This window comes from Lacerta agilis, chromosome 14 (genome assembly GCF_009819535.1).
Source record: "Lacerta agilis isolate rLacAgi1 chromosome 14, rLacAgi1.pri, whole genome shotgun sequence".
NCBI lineage: Eukaryota > Metazoa > Chordata > Lepidosauria > Squamata > Lacertidae > Lacerta > Lacerta agilis.
The window spans coordinates 47258608-47281361 of record NC_046325.1 but is presented as its reverse complement, the minus strand read 5'-3'; the positions used below and the strand labels follow the sequence as shown (position 1 = coordinate 47281361).

The 22754-nt window shown below is 44.8% G+C and overlaps 1 protein-coding gene across 2 annotated transcripts in view; it reads left to right on the top strand.

Annotated features, from left to right (window-relative positions):
- Positions 1–7780: 7780 nt before the first annotated feature.
- The window catches only part of LOC117058040 (protein cordon-bleu-like), an 83297-nt gene continuing 68323 nt past the window's right edge, over positions 7781–22754 (top strand). Inside the window, exon 1 of one of the 2 annotated variants that reach the window (XM_033168923.1) lies at positions 7781–8000. In XM_033168923.1, coding sequence (XP_033024814.1) covers positions 7954–8000 — 47 coding nt within the window. In that variant the 5' untranslated portion in view covers positions 7781–7953. The remainder of the gene's footprint in view (positions 8001–22754) is intronic. The other variant, XM_033168922.1, reaches the window with a different exon arrangement.

Here is a 22754-nt window from a genome sequence, read left to right as displayed (position 1 = left end):
GGAGGGGGAAATAAAGATCGACTTTGGGATCTGCCGCACCTGTGGATTCTGTCAGGTGGTTGCCCCATTTGTATGCGCCAGCCCTCATTAGGTGGCACCATGTGCCTACATATTGCTATGGAAGCTGAATTATTTCCATTGAGTGCATTGTATCTGTGTGGCCGGACATTAAGTAGAAATTCTTGTTTGGTGACATTTTCCTACAGCTTGGGAAAATCAACTTTTATAAATCAGCATAGTTCTGTGTAAACCTTGGCTTTACTTGTTGGGGATTTGGGCAGATATATAGGTGTGACTGTACATTCAAATGCCTGGTGCTCAGCATTAGAAAAATATGAGTAATCATGAGAGCCATGGGATCATTGTCAATACAGTCAAATGAATTAACTTTAAGGCCACAGGCGTACGTTTGTGTTTTGTTGGTTCCTTCAGGTTCTCTGTCTGTCTCAGACAGACAGACAGACACACACACACACACACACACACACATTTACTGTACATAGAAAAGCAACATATTAAGGAAATGGCTTTGTTAAAACTTCCTGCATAGTATGCCAATGGTCTGTTGTTGTTGTTCAGTCGTTCAGTCGTGTCCGACTCTTCGTGACCCCATGGACCAGAGCACGCCAGGCACCCCTATCCTTCACTGCCTCTCGCAGTTTGGCCAAACTCATGCTAGCCAATGGTCTACATGCAGTTAATTTTTCTATTGGAGAGCTATTCCCCTTCCAGCTGTCCAAAGTGGTTCATTCCAGGAAAAGCTTTAAATTTTATTGATTTATGAATTGGACTTAAACCTCCAGTTCCTTTGAGGTTTTAAAGAAGAGGTTGGATGGCCATCTGTCATGATCTACTTGAGATTCCTGCATTGCAGGGGGTTGGATTAGACTACCCCCTTTCAACACTATAGTTCTATGATCTTGCTAAAGTAAGTGTTGGAAGATCCATGGCTTGATCTGAACTATTTTTCTTTGGTTAAAAGCAGGTGTGGGGGTGATTTAGATTGGGGCTGCAGCAGTGGGGAGGGAGAGTTAAATCTGAAGCTGCTGTGGAACAGGGGCGGATAGGTTGAGGGATAGCTCAGTTGGTAGAGCATGAGACTGTTAATCTCCGCCCTGGGCACCACCAACCCATGCTACAACCCTGGCTATGTTTAAATTTTTATTTTTTTAAAAAAACTGTTTTGAGGGAGCTAGTCATGGATCTCCTACGCTTTACTACTTTAGCCTAAATGGCCTATAGCATCACTATAGGGTATGCTGTGGTTCCTTTCATGCCCCTGCTTTCATTTTCACTCCCATTCCCATGCCTTCTGCTCCCTCCGTTTTGCAGCCCATTTAGCGCCCCCTTTTCACCTTCACCCCATTTCTGCTCCACTCTCCCCCTTTCCTCAACTCTCCTTTGCACACAGATCACCCCCCATTTCCACACCTTCCTTTCTCTCCTATCTTGCAGCACCCCCTTTGTGCACACCCCCCATGCCGATATGTTACTGTGGCTTTAAAAGGAAGAGAATAACAAGTCAGTTTGCTCAGTTAGAGAAGGTTAAGTTCAGCTGGTGGATAGTTAGTGCACCTATATGGGTGTTTGCTTATTAGTAAAGTATTCCTTCTGAATTACTACATTGAATCTGGAACTTCATGTGGAAGACAACACATAGTACCAGAGGTGAAATACGTTGTGGGAAAGTACTATGGAATATGTGAGTGCTTCACATCCTTTCTCTCTCGCGCATGAGGCAACTCTCCCTAATGATGTTAGGGTTGGCATACAGGGCTATTCCTGTAGGAAAGAACATCAGATGCCAGCTCCTTCGGGGCTAGTTTGTGTTTTGTTTTGATTATGTGGTTCTCATGGCAGTTTATAACGTTGTAAGCTGCCTTGAGAATTTTGGTAGAAAAACTGGATAGTTCTAAGCAAACAAATAAATGAAATGTGATTATTTTTGTATAGCAAGCTCCAAACTTAAGTTAACATTCTAATATTTTGCTGGTGCCTGGTCCTTTAAGGGTGGGCCCACTTTTGGACTTGTGAGAGAAGACAGGTGGGGCATTCTCAGTCTTTGATGAGAAGGAAGGAGGTAGTTGCTGTGCCTTAGGCAGAATGCAGGATGAGGGACAGGGAGTTGTATAAAAAGTCCCAAAATGAAGGAAGGAGCTTAGTGGGACACAGGGAGCAGACTGGATGGTAATGATATCTGTTTAACGATAAGCAGGTCAGATGAGTTGCTCAAGAGTGAGTTTTATTAAAGGACTATATGTAACACGGACTAACCTCTTAAAATAGATATGGGAAGTGCACTTAAAGGTATAGTCACAGTTACACTTAAAGTGGACATATAAATAAGCTTCCTCCACAGAGATTGGGGGCATTGTCCTTGCTCCCCTGTCAGATGCCTTTTTTCCCCTAAGCCCCACTGAGCATGGCCAGAGAGGGAATACCAGTAGCCGATGTTTGTCTGCCCTCAACTCCCCTGCTCTGAGCCAAGGGAGACATAGGGGTTAAGCCTACTTAGACTTTCAAAACAAGCTGAGAATCATATTCCTCATCTGGTTAAAAGCCTAAATGGCAGCCTGAGATGGGAGTCTGAGGTTTAGTATGTTGCTTAGGAAATATTAGTGTCACATGTATTGTTATTACTATTTTACATGTTCTGGCTCTCAGAGGCACACCCATAAATAGTTCTACCTGTTTTGTAATCACATATACATATCTACACATTCCAAGTAGTATGACACCAGGGCCAAACAGTAAAAGGAATGTTTCTTTGTTACCATGAACTTTCAGAATTTCCATCTTCATGCTTAAAAGCTGTCAGCCATAGCATTACTCTAGAACTGAATCTTACCATAATGAAATGAGATACCATAATGGAATTTCCATAGTATTATGTTCTTACTTAGTATAATACAGAGTTACTTGCTTTGTAGGCCCAGAAGAAAAGACTGTTTATTTATTAACAAGTTAACACACAGCTGGATAGAAAAATTAAAGTAATTATAAGAGCAAGCTAAGAAGTATTAACTCCAACCCATAATAATTGGAGGTGGTGTTTAACTCTATTGTAACCCATTTCTACACATGGCATTTCATTGCTTCAAGTGTAAACTTGGATTATTTGACATCCATAGAAAATGTACACATGCAAACACAAAACTGCCTGAGCTTGCTCACTCAGAATGTGATTAAGTTGTGTACCAAGCACCCATTACTTAAAGGTAAAGGGACCCCTGACCATTAGGTCCAGTCGTGTCCGACTCTAGGGTTGCGGCGCTCATCTCGCGTTACTGGCCGCGGGAGCCCGCGTACACCTTCCAGGTTATGTGGCCAGCAAGACAAAGTTGCTTCTGGCGAACCAGAGCAGCGCACGGAAACGCTGTTTACCTTCCTGCCAGAGCAGTACCTATTTATCTACTTGCACTTTTGACATACTTTCAAACTGCTAGGTGGGCAGGAGCTGGGACCGAGAAATGGCAGCTCACCCCATGGCGGGGATTCGAACCGCTGACCTTCTGATCAGCAAGCCCTAGGCTCTGTGGTTTAACCCACAGCGCCACCCGCGTCCCTTACTTACTTAGAGAGGTGTTAAAAGACTTTGTCCGTTCTGTGAGCCGTCATTCATCTGAAGTGATGGAGATAAGGAATGTATAGCATTTTATAAACTGAGACTAGTCTCATGTTCTGTTGTACAGTAGCAGCAACTAAAGTATTTGAGTGTGAGACTCAGTTTTAGCACTTATACAACAGAAATTTCTCTGTCAAGTGGAGTAAGCTATTTCATCTGTTGCACGACATAATCAGTAATATGAGATGTTATAAGTTTTGGAAAATGCCCTGGTAGCATCTCATAAGATGCTGCATCCAGGTTTTTCAGTTCCCCCTGCCCCCGGTCACTACTACACATTCCATTACTGGTTCACTGTAGGCCCTGTATTCACCGCTGCACAGCAGGAAAGGGCACATCAAGGAGGAAGAGGAGCAGGGACAGAGAACCCTATTGCAGTGTGTGTCTTGGCAGATGCCCAAGGAGCTAAACCTGTGGGGTGCCATTTTGTTGTTGCTATTCTTAAATAATTGACAGTCCAGAAATCCTTGGGAATGTGCTTCAAAATAACCCAGACACATACTAAGAGATACCAATCTACCTTCTGCCCTCCTCTGTCCTATGGTCATGTCCATCTAGCATAGGTTCAAATTAAAACAAAGGGATGTGCAGTTGAGGGGGAGGTACTGAAAGGCAGCTGGAGCGAAGGTGAAGAATTGTGCTTTGTTTGCCTGGCATAAAATGCTGCCTGGTTTTAACACAACATTTGCATTGAGGGAAATGATCTGCCTGTAAAAAATGTTAATGAGAAACAATGTTCATTCTGTCTAGAATATACACTCCCCCCCAAACGCAGAAAAGCAATGAGAAAAAAATATGCACGTACAGGAGATTCCCCATTTATGTGTGGGTTCCATTCTGGGGTCCTGTGCGCATATGCGAAATCGCATATAGTGGGGAGCACCCTAGAGTCCTAGTGGCTCACGAGGAGACCCTCCCCGAAGCTTGCAAGGAGCTCTTCAGGCTCCAGGGAAGTCTCCTTGCAAGCCAGAGGGTTTCTGGAGCTGCTCAGCCTCCCCACCTAACAGCTGATGTTTCAGCTGAAGAAGCTCTGCTGCCCCTCTGGCTGGGGAGGGTGTCCTCATGAGCCAGGAGGACTCTCTGGGGTGCTCTCTATTTCCAGGATCCACTTCCGGGATCTCGGCACCATGAGTGTGTGCAGTCTTGCACAAATAGAGCATCCGCAAATGGGGAGTTACCCGTATAATAATTCTGTTTGAAGGTGCAGGACACAGCGTGACTGTAAATGAAACTATGTAAGAAACATCAGGGCTTAGATCAAAACATTTTAAAAGTAGGGAATACTGGAAATAAACGTACATGGTACTGAGCCAAAGAGTACTTCTCCGAAGCTTGGATCTTAGCTTCCAGGAATTCTCCTTTTATTCCTGTTTTATTTATCCTTGCTACCAACAGAAGGTTTGTCTTCTGTGTAGTTTGCAAACAACCTAGTTGCAGAAATACAGTTACCTCATTGTATGGCATTTTAATTGATGTTATCATTGTCCTATTACTGGTTTTATTGTTATTTTAGTGTGAATACTGTGAACTGCCCTGGAAGCAAATAAATAAACAAATAAAATTTCATGTGCTCCACAATTTAAAGCAGTAAGTGTAACATGATACTTTAAGAGAAAGCTATATGAAACATGGTTTTAAAGCCTATTGAAAGGCTTGTGATTATGGGACCAAAAGCAGCTCAGTAGGGAAGGATTTCCACAACCTGAGCACTACTTCATCTAAACTGTTTCTCATGCCTGCTAACCAAATTGATCTTATAGACAGAGTCTACAAAAATAGCCAAGCAGATCTTTAATGTCTGGATAGGTTCACAATCTGGCCTCAACCCTAGAAGGACAAAACTAGCACTCAGAATTGAACCTACATTGTGTTTGTGTAAATGTTATATTTGAACAAAACCTATCTTAATATAATTAGATTTCCTGTGGGTTGACCAGTTGATCTGGATATATTTTTAGTTATGTTATATCAGAAAATCAATAAATATGGTAAAGAATAAGCTTCCATTTTCCATTTTCTACCCATGTCTATGTAGAAGTAAGTCCTATTTAGTCCAATGCTACTTGCTGGTCTAAACCACAGAGCCTAGGGCATGCCGATCAGGTGGTCTAAACCACAGAGCCTAGGGCATGCCGATCAGGTGGTTGGTGGTTTGAATCCCCACGACGGGGTGAGCTCCCATTGCTCGGTCCCTGCTGCTGCCCACCTAGCAGTTCGAAAGCACGTCAAAGTGCAAGTAGATAAATAGGTACCACTCCGGCGGGAAGGTAAACAGTGTTTCTGTGTGCTGCTCTGGTTCGCCAGAAGCGGCTTAGTCATGCTGGCCACATGACATGGAACTAACTGTCAGGGGTCCCTTTACCTTACTTGCTTCCAAGTATGTGCAGTTAAGGATTGCAGCCTTAGGGAATGTACACCCTGTGAGATAATGGGCATCCAGTGCTAGATGTAGGTGCCTTGTGGAGGTGCTGTACACACACCATCCTCATGTCAGTCTGAAGTGCATTTTGCTGGAATGGTTGTAATCTGTTTTGTGCCAGGAATGCATTTCTCAAGCACTACTTGCATACACAGAGAGCTTTTCAGGTCACTTCCTATTGGGGCAAACCCAGGGCCAGCCCATCCCTGAGGGGGGACTGTCTCAGGCAACAGAATCCACTCTAGGGTAGCAGATCCCAGTGTCAATCTTTCTTTCCCCAGGGCTATGCCACTCTCCCTCACCATGTTCAACTTACTTATGAATGAAATAGGCAAAACAGGAAGTAGTACAATAACTTAGTCACCTCTGAATGCCAATATATTATATCCTCTGTATATCAGTATATTAACATACCAGTTTATAGCCTGAGAGACAGACAGACAGAGGGAACACACCCGTTTTGACAACATGCCCGGCTTTACGGATAGCAGCTGCTGCTTTAGATGGCCTTATCCTGCATAACTGCAATGTGCAAAAGCCCAAGGTGAAAAAAGACCCCTGCCTATTTCAAAGGCTACGCCAGTTATGCAGCCTTATAGTGTCTGTAATAAGGAAACACCCAGATCTGCTGCCTAACTTAATTTAACACCACACGGTCGGGCGCAACCTATGTTAATTCCCTTTGTACTCTCCAGGGCGAGTAATGTTCCCTTTCGAGTCCGGATTATGCAAGCAAAGCGTGTCCTTCTCGCCCCCGCCCGGTTTGCTCGGGCGCCTTCTGCTCGTGGGCGCGACCCGGGGCGGGGGCGTGCTGCCGCCTGTGGGCGCGCCACTTGCTGCCCTCGGCTCGGGAGATTCCTGGGGCCGCTGCTGTTTGTATTTGTCCCGCGCAGTCACATGGAAACGCGCCGCTCGCGCCTCCTCCCCCTGCCGCTCGCCTGAACTTTCGGGCTCGGCCGGCGCAGGCTGCCGGGCGGGCATCGCGGCGCGACGGCTCTCTGACCGGCTGCAAGAGGTGCGGCGCGCGGGGAGCCGCGAGGTAAGCAGATGGGCAGCAATGGCGCTCATCGTCGCTGCGCAGCTTAGTTTCCCGCGGCTCCAACCCAACCTCCTTTTCGAAATCCCGGGTTATGAAGGCTGGTCGTCCCGTTTCCCACCCAGTCGCCTGCTGCTCCACTGACCAGTCCTGCTCAATGCACGCTTGTTGAGAAGGTAAGCCTCGCCGAGCTGACTAGGCGCCATGCCCATCTTCAGGGAGCATTGCGGCGCTGCAGCCCCGAGCCAAGGCATTTGCTTGACCCCCCGCGCGTTGCAGCAGCCTTGCGCTCGGATTTCGGCTCTCCGCTTACGGTTGTTGTTGCACGCGCTTCTGTTACACCTTCGCGAGAGAAGTTGCGCTTTTGCTCCAGCCTGTTCCACCTTGTTGTTGAAGGCCAAGCCGGTGTTTGCTCGGCCCGAGAAAGAAAATACCTGTTGGACAGACGCATGCATGCATATTGCATGGCTCTCCACCCCAACCCCCCGCCCTGAGTCCTGCCCAGCGTCTGACGGCGGAGTCGTCGTCAAAGTCTTAAGGTGCCGCGGGACCGAAGCGAGCGGGCGCTCCGTGTCCCTGGACGGGCTTTCGCGAGCCGCCCGCCCGCGGAGGCTCGCTGCTTGGGTGCCCGACGGCCACCAGCCTTATCTTTCCTCCTTCCCTTTCTCTGCCTCCCTTTTAGGCGCCTTGCTGGAGACGGGGAGGGCAACATGTGAGCAGGGAGGGCAACGCAGGCGACGAAGAAATCGGCTCGGCGGAGTCCCTGGCCATTTTATTTCATTTGTATCCCCCTCCCTGTAACCAACAACCGGCACCCGACCGAGCTCCGGCCGCAGCAGCTCCGTCCAGAAGGCAGCGGAGGAGGCTCCCCCCATGGAGACGGCGGCGCTGCAGCCGGGGAACTGCAAGCCCCCCAGCGGGTAAGGAGCCTGGCAGCCACGAGCGGGACTGTTTGTTTGGTCGGGGGGCGGCGGCGGGGCAGCTGCCTGTTGCGCCTGCTGCTCCGTCGGGTGCGCGCCGCGCGGAAGGTTTAACACCGGCCAAGATTTTAGCGCCGGCTTCTCCCCTCTGGGCAACTGCTGCTGCTTTGCGCGCCCAGCCCAGGGCGGCCACCTTGCGAGCGAGGCGCCTCGGACCCCGGGAGCGTCGTCGGGGGATTTGGCGCCCGCTCGCTTCCCCCCATTCAGCTGCCCAGAGCGCGGGGAGGAGCCGAGCCTGGCAGGCAGCGGGGAACAGGGCGGCCGGGTGGGAAAGACGAGCCGCGAAAGGGCAGGCTCCGGGGCGCGGCTCGTTGCCAAGAGGAGGCTCCGCCGGCCGGAGGGGGAGAAGAAGAGGCCGCTCTTCAAGGGGGATGGAGGCTGCCGGAGGAGGCGGGGCGACGCTGGCGGGAGGCTGCTGCTCCCGAGGGAAAGCAGCGCTTGAAATGGAAGGGACGATGGGGCAACAGTTGGATTTGCAAGGAGGTGTGCAGGATGATGGCGAGGAGTATCCTCTGTGCGGTTCGCAACGGAGTGTGTAGCAGCTTGGGTGAGGCATTCTGGGGATTCCCCGGCAAGGGGATACCCCGCTGTGGCCGAAGGGGGGCTGCAATTGAAAAGAGGAGAAAGTGAGATGTGGGCAATTAGCTGCTCAGCACCATTAAGTCTCCTAAAGGTATTTTAAATGGCGCAATAAATGTAGCGGGTTTGGAAAATTGGGTTGTTTTCATATGAAACTGGGCAAGCAAGTTGGGATAATAGCAGAGCTGGCTATATACCATTAGGCAGAGTGAGAGAGTTGCCTCAGACAGCTGGTTCTGCATGTCATGAAAGGGGCAGCAATTGGTTAATGGTTTTAATTAATCATTAGGGTGTTTTTATGCACAAGAAGCAGGGGAGGTGCTTTTTGGATTTCCTCCCTCTGGTGCTAGAAGAAACTGGCTGGATTTGGCTGCTGTGTACCTTGATTTGGGGTCACCCCAAAGCTCTAGATAACTGGGTGAGAATACATTGTCTGCTGCATATCTGTGGGCCTTAAAGGCTCAGTTTCAGGGGTTCCCACAGTTTGGTTTGCAGCATTACGGTATAGGAAAAGTCAGAAGGGAAAAACGTGGTTTGGGTAAGGGTTTGTGAGGTGGGTATGTGGTAAAGAAGCCATAGATCCAATTCCTGCCAAATCTCATATATTCAGAAGAGAAACATGATTTCATAAAGTGGATATTCATCAAGTTGGCGCTTGTTCAGACTGGGAGGAAAGTTGTGTGGCCCTCACCTATTCTGAATCTCTCCACCTTTGCAAAGAAACAGTGGGCACTTAAATAATGCAGTTTTGTTAATTCTTAGAATTTGAGTGCCTTCCCTTGATTCAGAAGGGGTCGCTGCTTCACAATTGCTAGTGTGGGTTCATACCAAAGAAATGGTAGGTACTCAGAAGTAAGCTCCCCTGAATTCCATGGGGATTACTCCCTGTACAGGAGTGGAGCCTGAATGGGTTAATCTTAAATGTGTCACACAGGAGTGTTAGCAAGGGACGCCATAATTTTTCAGACCAATGGGGAAAGATGATTCTCCCTTTCCTGGCTTATTAATTTGTACATCTTTTTTTTCAGAATATGGAGTGAGGTGGAGGGATATTAAATTGACTAGGGCCTGGGAGACCAAGGTTAAAATCAACCATGAAACTCACTTGGGCCAGTCCTTGTCTCTTGGCCTGTCCTACCTCACAGGGTGGTTATGAGGGTAACATTGGGAAAAAGGAACTAATGAATGCCACCTTGAGCCTCCTTGAAGGAATGGTGGAGTGGATATAAAAATTATACCAATGAATAAGGAATAATAATAATAAGCCTGCTCCCAGTTTTTAAGGATTGGAATCATAAGAAAGCTTATCTAAAAATCAAAGAAAAAAGAATCTTTGTGAGACAGCCAAGACATTCTGGCCTACAAACACTGGACTTTATATTTGGGTCCTTGGCAAATCCTGTGTGCGGCTGTCTCTTAAGACTAGCTTGCTTGGGTGGGCTGTGCAGGCAGTTTACAATTTTTGATCCCAAAATACATAAAGGTTTTGCCCATTGAGTTCTCACCTGAATCATCCTCTGCATCATCCTACTATTGTAAAAGCATTTAATGTTTGTCAAAGTGTTTTTATCCCCACAACAACCCTGTAAAGTAGATTATAGTGCAATTTTAGCAAAATAACAGTACTAGTACCTTGAAATAAGCACATCTGTTATGGCCTATGTCCACTTCATCGGATGTATCATTCCTGCTAATCTATTTTGCTAGCTTCTAAAGCTACCGGTAGTTTGACTATTTTTATTTCTGCTATGAGCCCTGGCTCGCTGGCTACCCCTTTGATTGAAATGATACCACAGAGGAGGATTTTTAAATTCAGTCTCCTGATCCTCTGGTGTGTTTATTTTTTAAAATATACAAATACAAGGAGGCTATTGCCAATTGGCTTACCGGTAAGGAAAATGTGCAGGCAATATTCTACACAAAGTGTGATGCAACCTAAGGGGTCTAAACTGTTCGCACCACCAACTCCTCACAACCTGCAACCTCCTCCCATAGCCTTGGTCCAGGGAGGCACAATTAGGAACTATAAGCCTCAGAAATAAATGGCATGAGCATGCACTGAGTACACCTGCTTCACACACACAGTGTTGTGATATCAGTACAAGCCGAGCTACGAAGACGATGAAGCAGTCATGTATTCACCCTGTGGGAATCACAGCAGCCCTACCAGCTTTCCCACACATGTGATGTCATTGTAATGTACGGATGTATTTTACTTTCAGTTCTGCAATAGGAGATGCAGACGCTTTTACAGACAGCTCTGAATTATGAGCTGCTACGCAGATATATATATTCTGCACTTATCTACAATAAAGTAGGTTTTTAGCCTCACTGGCTGATGCGTGTTGTTTTTCAAGCTGGGAAACAATCGCATATTACCCTTGTGCCCCTGGACTCCAGAACCCAGAGGGCACGGAAGCTTCGTCCGCCTTGGGGGGTCAGTCTCTCAACCTGCCCCCGCGGGAAGTTTTCATAACGTGCTCGCTTTGGCAGCACATATACTAAAAAAGTTTTCATAACACACAGATGCCACCCACCGTTTCTCTTCCCAAGACTCCTTCTCCATTCACAAAATTAATATAGATTATTAAGCAAAATAAAATATAGGTGCACACTTTGTTCACCACTGTTGTTATTAGCAAATATCAATAAAAAAGCTGGAGCTATTCAAATTAGCGACTGTACCTTTCTCCTGGCCAGCTGTGAAGAATTTGCTTTGAGGCATGACTTGTGAAGAGATCTGAGCATTCTCAGGCTGCCTTAGCCCAATACAGTATTGAGAACGCTGGTCAGTCCTCATAACAACAGATGGAGTAGGAGCCCCTGCCAGTCACATGTGTCTTCTGCCCAGGCACACATGGGAGGGAACTCTTTGCCATAGCTATATTTTTGGATTAGGATTGGCTGAGTACTGCAGAGACATGAGTGACAGAAACATTTTCAGAGTTTCTCTAAGTTCAACTAGAAGTCCAAATTCGAACCGAAGCATTCAACTTCAAATGTGCATGAATGTGAGCTGCCAATTTCAAATCGGAAAACAGTGGTTTTTCAGATTAAGTTGGCTGTGTGGACAAACCTAGTGACTCCAGAGCAAATCTCCGTACTTACCGATAGCTTTAGGAAAGCTGAGCTTTGGAACTCCTTGCCACAGTGAAATGCTGTGACAAAGAATTTAGCAAATTCCAAAGATGGAGAAAGTGATGTCCGTCATTGCCAGCTGGTTGCGCCAACTTTACCTGCGTCTACCAACATTTTGTGGGGGGAAGAGTGGGATATAAACAAAATGCCAACCCACATAGATTTTTTTGATTTAATCTGGATTTTTCCGTTCCACAGAATAGCAAATAAGTTACAATTTATATATACTTCTGCTGTCAGCGGTAGTATCAAAGCTCACTAGCACTTTTTATCACTTGTGCAAGTTTTAGGCATATCACAGTCTTTAAAATGTAGACAACACAAATGGAATTGCCTCTCCCGCAAGTACAAGCCTCCATTTTGCCCATTGTGAAACAGGATAACCAAGGCTGATAGCAGCTACTGTGCAACAGCACAAAAGCAAACGTTAATTTTTTATAGGCGTCCATGCACAGGTACTGAAATACCTGCATGCAGGACCAGAATGGGGAAAAGGTGTTCAGAGGAGGAGGAGTTGAAGGGAGGGACAGAAACTTGCAGCTGATTCATTTTTGTCAGGCTCCACCACTGCTGCGTATGGTAGGAAGCAATATGCATGTTGCGACTGAAGAAACAAGAATTGTGCACACGGAAAATATTGAACAAGACAATGCTCCTGTGTGGAAGCACTCTTGAGAATATCACGTGACTGCTGATTAGTAAAAACAGTTTTGAAGGTGTCTTCCAGTCACTTAGCTATGTAGTCAGAATTCACTTTTAAAGAAATCAGTCGAAAGGTATACTTTTTAGTGTATTTTTTGCCATATCATTTTTATTGGTTTTTATAACAATACAATAATAAAATCCATCACATTATCTTTTCAACTCTTATCATTTTGGCTTTTTAAGGCCATGACTTCCTTCAAACCCTCCTTAGGATATCCTAACATTCATCACTATTATCTATACTTCACAAATTAATCACTGCTTAAAATTGTCACACTTAAACTTATCACTAAAATTTCGTATTACAGTGACCTTCCTTCTTTAGTCTACAAAACTTCTCGCAATCCTACCAACGTATTCAATTCAGTGTAATTGTCCTTCAACTAAATTTACTTTTTAGTGTATTTTAAACTGTAGCAGGTGCATAGGCCACCCTCTCTTGTGGGAATACTAAGAGGCGCCACAGATTTTCATGGGGAACTTGTGATCTGTGGTGTGGTCTCTTCTCTTCACTCCCCCTTCAGTCCTAATTGAACCAGTATTGAATTTCTAATTTTAACATCAGATACTGGTGGGAATTTGTTTCTTACTACTACTAAATCTAGACAGTGGATGAAAACCTTTTGGATTTTTTTTACTGGCACGTATCTTGCATTTAATTGGTAGTATTTTGATACACAAATTATTACCATGTCTTTGAGAATATTGGTCTTTCAAAGAGGCAAGAGCTAGACCAAAATAAAATTAAGCATGCTTATTACTCTACATATAAAAGTGCTCACTTTTAAGACTTATAAGCAAGATTCAGGGTCCTTCTGCACTTTTCCACAGAAATGGAATGCAAACTATTGTTTCTAGCTAAATCATTAATGCTGCTCTCTTGTCAATCTGGTGCCCTACAGATGGGTGTTGTAGTCCAAAACAGAACACCAGTCCCTCCCAGCAGGCTATGCTGGCTGAGGCTGATGGGAAATGTAGTCCAAAGCTGCTCTAGATTGCTGAAGGCTGTTGTAAAGCGTTGCATGGTGTGCTGCAACAGCAATTTGAAGCCAGTCTTTATTTTAAAACGAGTCAGAGAGACAGCCATTTGGAATCTTGCCATCTTTGTCAGACGTTTAGAATGTGTGACTTGTTACTGCCAGTTTCGTAGAGGAGTTAACCTTTAATCGTGTATTGTTTGTGCTAACTTTGTTCCAAATCAATCTTGCTGTTTTACAGTATTTATTGGTTTTATTAACTGCTGTTTTCCTGACTTCCAGCTCAGGTAAATGAGTTATTCGCTCACCACTTGCATTTATCAGTACAAAAAAAAAAAGTCAAGATACTCAGTTAACACAATATGGAAGGCTAAAAAAACTTCAATGAGAGATACAGTTATGAACGATAATGTTAACAAACGGTATAGAGCTTCACATAAATAAGATACATTGAATGTATATAATTGCACAGATCAGTTTTATCCAGGAGGTGATATCAGATGTGTTCTGAAGATTATGACTGCAGCAAACACATTTTGACTTGCATAGTCGTCTTCTGTGACATACAAGAATATAGTTTCCTTGTGCAAGGTCCCATTGGGGCATCATCTGAATATAAATTTACCAACATTTTTTCATTGAATAAAACTGTGGCTCACTTTATTTGTGAGATGAAACAACTAGATTGAAAACATGCTCTTAGAAAGTGCAGTTTCCAGACCCCCCCTTAAATACAAATCTTAAAAGCAGTAGAACAGACTAAAAAAGCTTTCTTAAAAAAAACAAATATCAAAAATATTTATTCCTCACCAACTACAATTTGCCCTCAAATAATATATAGCATATTGCTGCTTTAGATCCATGTTTACAACTGTTTACACAAAAGGCGTTTTGGAATCACACCATGCGGGAATTTGCAATATTACAACTGGGCTTTATTTTGCAAATGCTTAATATTTTGTGTACAGTTCTATATTAAAGCTCCAAAGCATAACAGTCTTCAGAAACTTATGAATAAAATTCAGTATACACAATTCAGTATAAACAATTTACAAAAATAATACTCTCTTTAACAACAATGACAAGGAATATAAGTGGAGTTAACAGTAAGGCTTAAATTTCCATATCCTAAATAATGGACAGCTAATCTATATTTTCATTAAGTCTGATTCATGATAATGCTCCCATGGGTACAGATCACTTCTTTCTTTCTGTTTATACAATTCTTTGCATTAGGAAGCTTGCATCGTTTCTACGTGCCAAAACTGCATAGACATATCTCCATGATGATAGTCAAGGAATATCCTCTAATAAAGGAAAATCATGGAGATGGATGGGATAGAACCTTTCTCCTTAATGTGGGAGATTTTCATTTTGCACAAAGCTTTTATGTGTTTTGTATCTGCCTTCTAAAAGAGTGCACTGAAACATTTGGAATACTTCCATTGAATCTGCTTCATGTGCATACCACTTCTGAGTTCCTCTTCTGAGAGGAGCTACATATTCTTGATGAAGTAGGTTTTCATGGATTCTGATATTTTGAGAGGATCAAAAGATGGGCTATTTTGAGTTCATTTGCATTTACATTGTTTTTTATAGGAACAAACTGAGTTCTAATCCAAAGAAATTATAGGGATTTTTTGTGTGTGGAAAAAAACATGCATTCAAATAGGACTAAAAATGTTGTAAAAGTAAAGGGACCCATGCCCGTTAGGTGCAGTCGCGGACGACTCTGGGGTTGCGGCGCTCATCTCAATTTAGAGGCCGAGGGAGCTGGCGTATGGCTTCCGGGTCATGTGTCCAGCATGACTGAATACAGTCTTTAAAAAAGATAATTATTGCAGAAATCCACATGAAGTGCATACCACATACATATTATATAACTCCTTTAAAAATGTCTCTAGGTTGTGTGTTTACCAAAGCCAGTGCTGGAGTCTGTTCTGGGGTCACCTTTGCCTCCTTAAAGGTAAAGGGACCCCTGACCATTAGGTCGAGTCGCGGGCGACTCTGGGGTTGTGGCGCTCATCTTGCGTTACTGGCCGAGGGAGCCGGCGTACAGCCTCCGGGTCATGTGGCCAGCATGATTAAGCCGCTTCTGGCGAACTAGAGCAGCACATGGAAACACCCTTTACCTTCCCGCCACAGCGGTACCTATTTATCTAATTGTACTTCACGTGCTTTCTAACTGCTAGGTGGGCAGGAGCAGGGACTGAACAATGGTAGCTCACCCCGTTGTGGGGATTTGAACCGCCGACCTTCCGATCGGCAAGCCCTAGGCTCTGTGGTTTAACCCACAGTGCCACCCGCTTCCCTTGCCTCCTTAGACAGGAACGTAGACCTTGGGTCTGGCCACTGACACCTTGAACTTTGTGATACTCTGACTTACTTTCTGTTAACCTGAATCTGGAGCCTCTAGATAATGCCACCTCTGATTTTGCTGGGCACTGGTGAAATGACAAGATTGTTGTGTTTCAAAGGAGGGACCTTCCTCTTCCTACCCCATAAGAACTGAATGAGACATTCTGAAACCTTTTCAGCTCCAGAAGGCTAGACATGAGTTACGGGACCAATTCCTTATTATTACTGTTTTTTGTTTTTTAAGAAAACACCATGTTTGTACTATGACTCAGTTATGGGTCTTGGCAATGTAAAATATATGTAAGTTAAGAATTGTTGTTTATAAATGCACATGTTTGCTGTTACTACTGTTTCTTTAAACAGCTGTTGGATAGTTTTGCAGGGTTTTTGAGGCCCTTGGACAAACAACTATCAGTGGATTGTCTTTTGTGCAGTCCCTTGATGGTCTAAGGTCCTGAACCAAAACGGAGGCAAAAGTTTTATTTTTTCCCCCCTTCCATCGATTGTGCTGTGCTGCCTTTGTGTTCATGGTGTTTATACTCTTAAAGCTATCCAAATTAAATCACGGAACCTCCCAAACATGCTTCCTAGGGAGCAAACCTCACACACTGAGCATAAAAGGTAAAGGTAAAGGGACCCCTGACCATTCAGTCCATTAAGACTCTGGGGTAGCTGTGATCATCTCGCTTTACTGGCTGAGGGAGCATGCGTACAGCTTCCGGGTCCTGTGGCCAGCATGAGTAAGCTGCTTCTGGTGAACCAGAGCAGCGCACGGAAACACCGTTTACCTTCCCGCCGGAGTGGTACCTATTTAGTTACTTGCGCTTTGACGTGCTTTCGAACTGCTAGGTGGGCAGGAGCAGGGACCGAGCAACGGGAGCTCACCCCGTCGCGGGGATTCGAACAGCCGACCTTCTGATCAGCAAACATAGTGGGACTTAATTCTGAGTAAACATACAGAGAATTGCATGGTACAGATCTGAGAAAGTAGATAAGAAATTACAAGTTGTAGTTTAGATATTTTTAACAAGCACTGCTTTGTTTGCCTGGTACTCAATAGGTTTTCATCATTTCTGTAAAACTAGAACTTGAGATCCCTCCGTGGAATTGAAGTGCAGCAGAAGATAACTGACTTTTCCACACAACACATCATATGGTTTTAGCTACTGGCTTAGAGAACTTTAAAATATCAATTCGCTGAATATCATTTGATAAGACATATTTCATCCTCCTGGTTCAGAGGCTGTCTGTCCCTGAATATGCTGAAGGAGGGGAGACAAGCAACCGAAAAGGGGCTATTTGCCTCAAAGTCTGCTTGTGCATTTCCTGAAGCACCTGGATGGATCCAGCACAATCACTCTTCTATTCAAAGGGATTCCCACCCCCTTTAAAGACAATATTGTTTATTTCTGGTTTATTGACTTCTTGGCTCTCTGCTCTTGTCTTATTTGCAAAAGGAAATGCTATTGTCAGGGCTGGTGTTGAAAGCAGGCCAGCAATAACTTATAAGGTGTCCGTGAAGTTAACTCTTTATTCAAAGAAACAAAACAGCTCAGGCCTCGTGAGCACAACAACTATTCCTAGTAGACCTTGCCCCAATGAGGCAGTTGAAGGTCCCCACTTTTCCACAGCTCTCTTAAGTCTCCTCCTCCCCTGGCTCCTTAACAAGCAATTGAAGACACTGGCACCTTGTCCAGCTCTGCAATGCCCTCTTCTTACCTCTGCAGGTTCTGAGAGACCGGGGTTGGGATTGGGGAGCTGGTCACAGTAGGAGGGAAAGGCCCCCTGGCTTCTTCAGCATATCTCATCACCTGTTGCCCCCCCCTCCAGCCTCTGCTTCTGGACTGTTCTCTGCTCCAGCCTCTTCCAGCTCACTAAATCCTGTTGCCTCTTCAGCTTATGACAGGGGTCAGCAAACTTTTTCAGCAGGGGGCCGGTCCACTGTCCCTCAGACCTTGCGGAGGGCCGGACTATATTTTGGGAAAAAAATGTATGAACAAATTCCTATGCCCCACAAATAACCCAGAGATGCATTTGAAATAAAAGCACACATTCTACTTATGTAAAAACACCAGGCAGGCCCCACAAATAACCCGGAGATGCATCTACACTAATAAAGTGCAAGTGTCTCTGCGTTCAGTCCCTCTGTCCGTGGGATCGCGCTACTGCGCATGTGCCCCACGGACAGCTGTTGGGACTTGGAACGCAGAGACTTCGGGCGCCGCGTGCCACTCAGCGACCCCGAGAACAACTACGGCGCCTACCAGGTGGGAGCAAGGGAGCGCAGGGGCCCCGCGATCTCCGAGGGATCGAGCAAAAACCCCCAGGTGGCTCTTTCCTGGGGGCAGCCCAGCCACGAAGCATGGCAGGCAAGGCAGAGAGGGAGCCAGCGGGCGGAACGGAAAGGCCGCGCGGCGAGGGAGCCGGGGGGGGGGGGACCCATGGTGGGAGTGAGCACGGCCGGGCGGAAGACTGGAAGGTAGCTGAGGGAGCACGGGCGGAAGCGAAGCGGCGGAGGAGAGAGAGTGACGGAACGGATGCCGGAAGGAATGTTCTAGCGCCCGTTAATTTAACGGGTTTAAAGCACTAGTTTTAAATAAAAGGACACATTCTACTCATGTGAAAACATGTGGGGTGGATTTAGAAGGCGATTGGGCCGGATCTGCCCCCCCGGCCTTAGTTTGCCTACCCATGGCTAATGACACCTCCTCCTCCCTGTCTGCTCTCCCTCTGACCACTCCTTGTCGCCCCACTTCCAATCGCTGGGCTCCGAGTCTTCTTCCCTTGGGGGTTCCTTTCGGCGTTCCCTAGCAGGTGCCTCTCACCCCACCTCAGCATCCAGCCAGTCCATGACAGCTGTTTACTGCTTATGAATCATTCCTCATCATTTCTCTCTCACACTCGCACCGGCCATCCCTACCGCCCTCCACAGAAGAGGCAGCTGGCCCCTTCAAGGTTTTGTTTTATTCTTATTTTATTGCCGGGGGAGCAAAGAAAGCATGCCTTCTGTTGTTTTCGTTGGTGCAAAACAGTGGCAGTGCCAAATCATGAGGCATTACATTACCCTATACAGGATTAAGTGAGGGACACCTGATCATATGTTCTCTTCCCCCCCCCCCACCTCAAAGCACAAAATTAGGCAGCGCCACACCCACTGCTGTCTCTCTTCCTTAGTTGCACTGCTGTGGACATTTGTGCCTGCTATCAAATTACCCAGTGTGTGTGCAATGCCTGGGAAGCACGCATGACCAGAGCACAGAGCAACTGAGCGACTCCGAACCGAAAGCCCCCAGGTATTGTGCTGTCCACCCAGAGCATCCAAGGCAGGGGCCTGTCTGGGAGGAGTGGGGGCCGGGTGCAGGAGTGCCTGGCGCATAAGGGTCCGTCTCAGGCCAGTGCTGGGCCCCTTGGATCATGATTCGTTTGACTGCTGCCACCACCCTGTACTTGGGAAAGATAGTAGAAATCCTGTTTTGAAAGGCTCTGAGTCGTAAGTACTGCTGTGTTTTGCCTTCCCGACAATCAAATAAATAATAATAATAATAATAATAATAATTTTATTATTATTATTATTATTATTTATACCCTGTCCATCTGGCTGAGTTTCCCCAGCCACTCTGGGTGGCTCCCAATCGAGTGTTAAAAACAATACATAAACTTCATCCAGTTCCGTCTCTGTTGATTAAAAAATGTTCTCAAGTTAGCTGTGGTAGTTTTCAAAAAGCAATGTCACTCCTTGTCCTCCAATAGTTGAGGGCTGAGTTTTTAGAAATAGAAATTATTGAGCCGTGCCATACTAAAAGAGGATACCCCAGTGTAAAAAGGGCCTGGTTTTCCTGCTAGGGGGGGGAAATGCAGGCTTTCCCAGTTGTGATTTCCATAAAGCAAGTAGTTTGGTACAAAATAAAATTTCCAGTGTGCTTTGCATTGCCTGATTTTTTATTAAGCAATTTAACACAAGACTACTTGGGGAGGGGGAATGAAAGAGAGAGCAATTAATACTGAAGATAATATTCACAGCAAAATTAAATAGACACGATCCAATCCCTACTCAGAGAGTTGTGAGGCTCCGCCCCAGTGCAGTTGTTTATATCTGGCTCTGCCTTAAAAATCCACCCATTTTACATAATGTTCGAATAGGGGACTGTATCCCAACGTGCTTATGCCCAATCCATGTGATTGTTGCTCCCTGTCTTTGGCGGGAGGCATCTATAAGGATCACATAAACAGAATTTTATCTTCTGTCATGTGCCTAGCCATATTTCATCTGGAGATATAAAAGTGGTGCAGATAATTGGACATTATGGCAAATTCCAACACCATCTCCAGGATTATGGGGCTATTTCACACAACACTAGTTTTCTGAGGCTTATGGTTCAATGGTTTGGTGACTTTTATACTAGACTGCTGTAATGCATTCCACCTGGGGCTGCCTTTGAAAATGGTGTGGAAATGTCAGTGCAGAATACAGCAGCCTAGCTGCTAATAGGTGCAGAAGCCGATTTGATTTGGGATCCAGGTGGTGGTTCGTACTTTTTTAAACAGCAACAACAGCAACCACCATAGGTTGCTTGGGTCCTGATTATTTCAGGAAATACCTCTTCCTATATGTACCCTACTGGTGTGCGAGATGCCAGAATTAAGCCATGGGGTAGGCTGGATTATTAGTGGCCAGCCGGAATAGGCTTTCTCAGGAGCAGTTCTGATGTTCTGCAACACCATTTCATGAGAGGTTTGCATAATTTCCTCCCTGGTGTCGTTTTGGAGGTAAGGGGCAAAGTGTGTGTGGTTTTTCTTTTTCTTTGAAAGCCTTTGGAAAAGATGGGTGGCTGCCTTCCTTTTATGGTGGGTGACAAGCTCCTTTTATGCTTTGGGTATTGCCGTTACTGAAACTGGTAGTTTCGTGCCTTGTTTTTGTCATAATGTTTTTGATGTTAGTTTAAACTTGTTAAACCGCTGTGAAATTGCCTATAAGTAATACTGTGAGCAATCGCCTACATGGCAGTGATTTTCATGTAGAATATTTATAATTAGAATCATAGAATCCTAGAGTTGGAAGAGACCACAAGCGCCATCCAGTCCAACCCCCCTGCCAAGCAGGAAACACCTTCAAAGAATCCTACAACATTTTGGGGTTTTGTGTCAGATGCATAGGGGTTTCTTGGCAGAGAGGTTCATGTGGAAATACCTCCTTGAAAGTATAAAGGTTTGAAAACCAGTGCTATAAGCTCTGTATTTTGGAATAGAGTTCACTAGCATACAGTAAGCAGGTTGGTTGCAGTTTTATCAGAATGTGCTTTTATTCCGAATATAAATGCTGTGTTAGGATCATTTAGTTAAACTGTTTAAGCTCAGATTGCAGCAGAACCTTGCACTATGTATATCACCAGGCTGGACATGTGCTATGGTACTTTGATAGTTGTACATCTTTTATGAGTTTATATTTAAACAGAAAATCACAAGCTACTTCATTCAGCATCCTGGGCTTCCCTGGATTAAATTTCTTTGAATTGTTTGATGTTGAAATTAAAGTCGTCAGGAAGTGCTGTGTCTTTGCGAATGAGTAAGTGAATGAATGAATCCTTTTTCCTAGATAGAAGAAAAGCAGTCAATGATGGAAGAATGGCTTGCATTATTCAGATGTGTTTGCTTTTTAAGAGTGTGCTTTCTCCTAATTATAAAGTTATTGCAGTATTTTTGTACTTGAGCCTGGTACAATAATGAAATGCTAAAGAAATGACTGGAAGTACTGGTTGTTTAATTTGGAATGTTCAAACGTACGGATTTTCTCAGGAGCTGTATCAGCACTTGCCGTAGTGCTTTTTAGCAAAAGTTTCCTTTGCTGCAAAAATGTGTAATGTTTTGCCTCGAGCTGCTAGTTAAATGAGTGAAACTTCGTGTAGTGAGCTGCTAATTATACATGGTAATTATTATTTTGTTGTGACGCTTCCTTATCTCAGAAATGGTGTGCCATTTGAGACCTAACAATTTTAGTTCTCTCTGAAAGTCCAGCATCTGCATCTTATTCTCGTTATGCAAGATTGAATTTGTCCATAGATGCTTACAGTACTGGCCTGAGTGCATTGCATTTTAGGATCTGAATACATGCAACTGGTGAAGATTGGGTCACTGCTGCCAACTTTGATCATTCTAATCTCCTGGTACTGTTGGTGGAGGCAGCCATTCCCCACACTCAGCTCAAAATAGGCAATTGGTGGCAGTGAAACTCAGCATCTGTTTAGTTGGTGTGTGCACATTTGAATGCCCAGACCCAGGTGCTAGTTCTCAATTCACATACAGCAGCCTTTTGCACAGGAACCTGATTTTGCATGGCAACTTGTTTTAAGTAATCCCATCCAAAGCTTGGATCAGTGAAAAAGGACACACACACACACACGCCCCAAATTATCAATAAATGCCACATTTAAAAAGCCTTCTTTCTTTAAAGGAAAATACGAATTCTGATTATATTTCAATAGAAGGCCTAGTTTGTACATAATGGTAAGCTAAACAAATTACAGTTTACCTGGAACTAGCAAGCACCGTCAGGCACACTGATCCCCTCTTTTAGCTATGTTGGGAGGACACAAACCAGAGTACTAGCTTAGCATTTTGTGCAAACCAATGCTCGTAGTTCGGTTATCTCCAAGCAAAACAATTATAACAATCCAAGATTCTGTAAAGTGCAGAATACCTACAAAAAATATGTATGGGGTCTAATTGACTTCATAGTTCTTTAAACCTTAAAAAATATTGTACCATCTACATACAAATAACATAATTATAACAGTTACATAAGTATTACAAAATAAAATAAAAAATTCTTTCCAGTAGCACCTTAGAGACCAACTAAGTTTGTTCTTGGTATGAGCTTTCGTGTCCGTTTCAGTGTATCTGAAGAAGTGTGCATGCACACGAAAGCCCATACCAAGAACAA